At 45.5% G+C, this 6,000-nt stretch overlaps 1 protein-coding gene across 2 annotated transcripts in view; it reads left to right on the forward strand.

The window, feature by feature from the left end:
- Nucleotides 1–5,154, forward strand: part of LOC141054009 (cathelicidin-related antimicrobial peptide Bf-CRAMP-like) — a 75,205-nt gene extending 70,051 nt beyond the window's left edge. For both annotated transcript variants that reach the window (XR_012221328.1, XM_073551151.1), the window contains exon 4: nucleotides 4,929–5,154. Coding sequence is in view for 1 of the 2 variants with exons in the window: in XM_073551151.1 (XP_073407252.1) it covers nucleotides 4,929–5,021 (93 nt within the window). In the remaining variant the exon portion in view is untranslated. The remainder of the gene's footprint in view (nucleotides 1–4,928) is intronic.
- Nucleotides 5,155–6,000: the final 846 nt, after the last annotated feature.

Below are 6,000 nucleotides of genomic sequence, written 5' to 3' on the forward strand. Positions count from 1 at the left end.
ACTCTTGTGAGCGCCCGGTTTGCCTTTGGAAGGAGGAATGCTCCTAACGGGTGCCGAAGTGGAGGGTACAGGCAACCAAGTCTTCCCCCTCCCTCTGCCTCCTGTTTTGGCCGGTAGGGGAATCTCTTCCTCCGAGCTGCTCCCACCACCTTCCTGTTGCTCACGCCATGATGGGTCAAGGACCTCATCATCTTCCCTCCCCTCTTCAAACAGCTGCTTCTCCGGGGTTGTCTCGCCAGCACCGTACGCACCAGAAAGTGGCAACTGAGTCTCGTCATCATCTGATGCGTACTGAGGTGTGCTGACCATAGGCACTGGCCCACTCGCCTCTTCAGATTCAGAGGGACAAAGAAGTTGCGCATCACTGCATAATCCCTCTTCTTCACATTCAGGAATGCTGCTTGGCTGGCCCCCTCTTTCCAAGCCAACAGATTCCGAGAACAGAAGTAGAGACTGTGATGGCTCCTGTCCATGTCTCTCTGACTGCCTGGGCACTTTGGCAGGTGGTGAAGAGACAGATGGTTGCTCTTCGGTGCTCTGACCCTGAGAGGATGCGGAAGTAATTGAAGTCGATGCGTTAGCTGCCATCCATCCGACAACGGCTTCAATTTGTTCCTCCCGCAGCAGTGGGGTACGTTGAGGTCCTACAAAGCTGCGCATAAAGGACTGTTGCCTGCTAAAACTGGGGGATGCTGATCCACTGGTGCCCGCAGCAGGCCCAGAATCCCCACGTCCTCTACCTGTAGAATCCCCACGTCCTCTCCCTGCAGAATCCCCACGTCCTCTCCCTGCTGAAACTCCACGCCCACGCCCACGCGCCTTACTCCCTGCCTTCTTCATCTTGCAAGACTGATTAAGATAGGCAAAAAAGTACAAAGGGGGGCCTTAGTGTGCTTATTCCTGAACAGCTGGTTACAGGTACAAGAAACACTAATTTTATGAAGTGTGTGTGTGTGTGGACTAGACTTTAATAGGAGCTGATGTGGCCTACACAAGTTCAAAATGTAGTGTTTGGTGAACTTTTTTAGTGGTTTCTTTGTTGGAAACAAACTCAAAGTATGTGAACAAAGAATTGAAACTGATAGTATCACCAACTTTTTGGAGCTATTACAATGCAGGCAGGTAACCTACAATGCAAAAGATGAGGCTCCAAAAAAATTGGGTAATACTAATCTGGCTGCGCCGGCAGGGCACAAGCCAGAAAAAAAGGCTCCTCTATCTACTCCTATATAGTGTTTGCAACCAACCAATGTTGATGGATACGGATGGATGCACACTAATAGGAGAAGAAAAAATGAGCTGCACTCAAAGACAAATATGTGTGAGGCAGTGACGCACGTTGAGCGTCCTACAACCAGACGTAGCTGCAGGACTACTCAGCGTGAGCTGCACTCACACACAGTCAGAGGCCTCTCAGACAGCCGTCAACAGTGCAGCTAAGTGGGCACTGGCACTGACAGGCTGCAGAAAGGCTCCGCTGTGTACTCCTTTATAGTGTTTGCAACCACCGTAGATGGAGACGGATGGATGCACACTAATAGAAGAAAAAATGAGCTGCACTCAAATAAAAATATGTGTGAGGCACTGACGCACGCTGAGCGTCCTACAGCCAGACGTAGCTGCAGGACACACTACTCAGCATGAGCTGCACTCACACACAGTCAGAGACCTCTCAGACAGCCGTGAACAGTGCAGCAAAGTGGACACTAGCACTGAAAGGCTGCAGAAAGGCTCCGCTGTCTACTACTAGTGTTTGCAACCAACGTATATGGATACGGATGGAAGCACACTAGATTGAAATTATGTAAAAAATGCAGCTCAAAAAATAAAAGATGTATGAGGCAGCAGTGATCACACTGGGTGGCCTACAGCCTGACGTGGCTGCAGGACCCACTCCACAGCGTGAGCTGCACTCACACAGCCCTTGCAGACAGCTGTGAACACTGCTGCTAGGGCAAAGAAGGCTACAGTGGTGGTTTATGTAGCCTGGGTAAAGCACTAGATGTTTGGTGGAATCGCTATTTCTAACTGTCCCTCACAGTCTTCTACAGCAGCCTGTCCCTAACTGAATTCACAGCAGAGTGACCAGAAATGGCGGCTGCGGTGGCTTTTATAGTGCATCATGACATCATTTCGGCAGCCAATCACAGCCATGCCAATAGTTAACATGCCTACATGCCTAACAGGATGTGCCCACACTTCGAAGGATTCCCATTGGCTTAATCAAAGCAAGCAGGCTCATAGCATGATGGGAACTTCCTATTCCGATTCCGATTCCGGAATCCGATATGACAAAAGTATCGGAACTAAGTATCGGAATTCCGATACCGCTAATATCGGCCGATACCCGATACTTGCGGTATCGGAATGCTCAACACTAGTTACCACTGGTTAAGATCTGTTTCTATTGTGAGCACTCTTTGATATTTGACAATTCTAAAGCTGTATTTGTATTAATGAGCTTGACATGGGTTGGACACTGTCCCAGGAGATCTCAGAGTTACACACATCTTTTCAGGACAGTTGGAGACTGCAATATTGCATTGCGTGGTAAATCAATTTGCTGAAAATCGAATATTTTTGACAAATGTAAAGAACCTGACAAATTTAAATTTCAAAGTATTTACTCATCTCTAGTTGCACGACTTCTTCTTCCTCAGTCTTCTGCACTTTCTGCAGGTGCTTGACCTCTACAGGTGTGAAACAGGAACCATACATGCTTTCTACAAGCTACCTGGAACATGGACTTGCTAATGTTAACCACACATAGTCCCCACAATCAAACCTCTGCCATGCTATTGAGTGGCACATTATTAACCCTGGGGAGTTTCTGACATATTAGGCGTTGGCGCTAAATGAATCAAGTCTAGTGATTGGCAGATCCTTGAAGATAGGGTCCATTGGGTTAGGCCAAACATTTAAAAAAAGTTTAGTTCAGGTACCAGAACGGTACCTGAACTTGACCCATACCCAGACCCCATTCAAATGAATGGGGGGCCAAACAATCGGAGTTTCCCATGCTGTCGTCTGTACAACAGTGCGAGTAACACCAGCTCTGATCTGCAGTAAGATCATTACTGCCGGTCAGAGCACTATGGTTCCCACTCGGTCATACAGATGACAGCATATAAGCCAGTAGCTGTGACCGGCAGGAAAAAGGTTACCGCCGGTCACAGGTATCGGCTGATGATAGAGTACTACTTTTATCATTGTACTCCTGGTCCCGCTGACAGCAGCAAGAGCAGAAGTACGATGATGAAAGTATTCACCAGCCGGCGCCTGGTTATCAAAAATAGAGGGGTCACCACACCATTTTTTTTTTTAATTTAAATAAATGATTTTAAAAAATGGTGTGGGGTCCCCCCATTTTTGACAACCAGCCAAGCTAAAGCAGAGGGCTGGGAGGCTGGTATTCTCAGACTGGTAAGGCACCATGGATATTGGCCCTCCCCAGTCTAAAAATAGCAGCCCGCAGCACCCCAGAAAAGGCACATCTATCAGATGCGCCAATTCTGACACTTTGCCCGGCTCTTCCCACTTGCCCTTGTGCAGTGGCAAGTGGAGTATTACTTGTGTGGTCTATGTCAGTTGTTTTATGGCCACTGATATCAAGACAACAGGTTAGTAATGGAGAGGCATCAATCACACACCCCCATTACTAATCCTATAGTCAAATGTAATAAAGACAGAGAGAGAGTAAATTCCTTTAATTGAATTAGAAACTCCATGACTCTCTTCTACCCATTTAGTCACCAAAAATTTAAATAAAAAGCAAAGTTATGCTCATCTTTCCACCTATAATGCATTAATGGCTATGTCCCACAACGATCCACTGCACTAGGGCAAGTGGTAAGAGCCAGGCAAAGCTCCAGAATTGGTGCAACCATAGCCCCTTACCAGCCTGAGAATACCAGCCCCCAGCTGTCTCCTTTAGCTTGACTGGTTATCAAAAATGGGAAACCCCACCCTGTTTTTTTAAATTATTTATTTAAATAATTTAGAAAAGCGGCATGTGGACCCCTCTATTTTTGATAACCAGCCAAGATAGAGCCCACAGCTGTCGGTTTTGCCTTCACTGGTTATCAAAAACATTTTTTTTCTTTACACCGTGTGCACCAGCCAATCACAGCCATGCCAATACTTAACATAAGCTGAAAGTGCCCACACAGTAAAGCTTGTTGATTGGCTGCACTGCATCCTTTCAACAAGCTTTGTTCGAGCTGCAGAACCCGAACAGTAGTCAGTGTTCGGGGTCAATGCACAGACACTAGGTGTTTGATGCAGATCCTGCACTTTACTGTTCTGGTTCGCCCATCTCAAATCAAGTCATTCACATCACACATGCAATGTTTCACTGCAATTTTCTGTTGATTCACAGAAGATGTAACATACTATAATATGTTACATTTGTATGGCAAGAAGAAAACTTTGAAAAAGGACATATCAATCCTGGACAGTCCATGACAGAACAGTGGGGTTTAGGTATCAGATGTCCGTCATTTTGCTAAAGGGTGGTGGACTCATTGTCAACTCTCCTACAATCTGGGATCTGCAGGACCAGAGGCAGGCACATAACCCATACTGCATTGGAATTGGCTGAGACACCATGAGAGTCTGTCGATGTCCTACCTGTATGACCTGCACTATATCACAGACAGGATCCCATGCACTGACATAAGGGTGGAGAAGGAAAGTGACTTACTATTTCTCTAATGGTTGTATTAGGCCTTGTTTAGGAGAAGCAGGGTCCACGATCTGAAGGGCCTGTAACGTGCACTGTCAGTCAGGGAGCATTGAAATCCTGGAGACATCAGACCCCCTGCACTGAGCCGGGGACCAAAGTGAGACGTGACCAGTGAGGACCACACGAAGCAGGTGACTGGTTCCCTTTAAAAGTTACTATTCATGCTTTTCCTGTTCCATTTTAGGATGTTACTGCGAACAGGACTGGTAGAAGACGATGCCCGAGAAGGCCCTGCCGGCTGCCGCCAGGCAGTAATAGTCCGATCGGATTCATCTAGGTTTCAGGATCTGAGATTGCGGCTTTCACTCGCTGCACTTTGGCTTATTTACGAGACGTGAAGCGACACAGTGTAGAAGTGAGTGTTCCAAAAGGTCAAGAGATACAAATAAACTCGGCAACATATAATATTCCTTGTGTTTTTTTATGGAAAGTGATGATGATGGAAAGGAAGAGGATGAATGATGATTATGAAGAACAAACAGGGGGTGGTAGTGATGAGAGAGAAGAATAAGTGATAAAGATGACAGCCAAGATGAGGAAGATGATGATGATAAACATGGAAGCAAAATGATGACGGCGATGGATGAGAAATAAGAAGATGACAATGTGATAGATGGTGATGAGGAGAATAATAGTGAGGAGGAGGAGTATGATGATGGGAGGATGATGATCAGGAGAAGAAGGATGACAACCATTATGAGGGAAGAATGATAGTGAGAAATATGGGGGATGAGGAGAAGGAGGATGATGATGGGAGGATTATTTACAGAAGATGATGATTTGTGGATTATTTACACAGGATCATGACGGGAGGATTATTTACAGAAGATGATGATTTGAGGATTATTTACAGAGGATCGTGACGGGAGGATTATTTACAGAGGATGGGGATGGGAGAATTATTTACAGAGGATGATGATGGCAGGATTATTTACAGAGGATGATGATGGCAGGATTATTTACAGAGGATGATGATTTGAGGATTATTTACAGAAGATGATGATGGGAGGATTATTTACAGAAGATGATTATTTGTGGATTACTTACAGAGGATGATGATGGGAGAATTAATTACAGAGCATGATGATGGGAGAATTATTTACAGAGAATGATGATGGGAGGATTATTTACAGAAGATGATGGGAGGATTATTTACAGAGGAAGATGATGATGGAAGGATTATTTACAGAAGATGATGATGGGAGAATTATTTACAGAGGATGATGATGGGAGAATTATTTACAGAGGATGATGAT

This window comes from Dendrobates tinctorius, unplaced genomic scaffold (assembly GCF_039654945.1).
Source record: "Dendrobates tinctorius isolate UK_male_01 unplaced genomic scaffold, ASM3965494v1 ptg000173l, whole genome shotgun sequence".
Taxonomy (NCBI): Eukaryota; Metazoa; Chordata; class Amphibia; order Anura; family Dendrobatidae; genus Dendrobates; species Dendrobates tinctorius.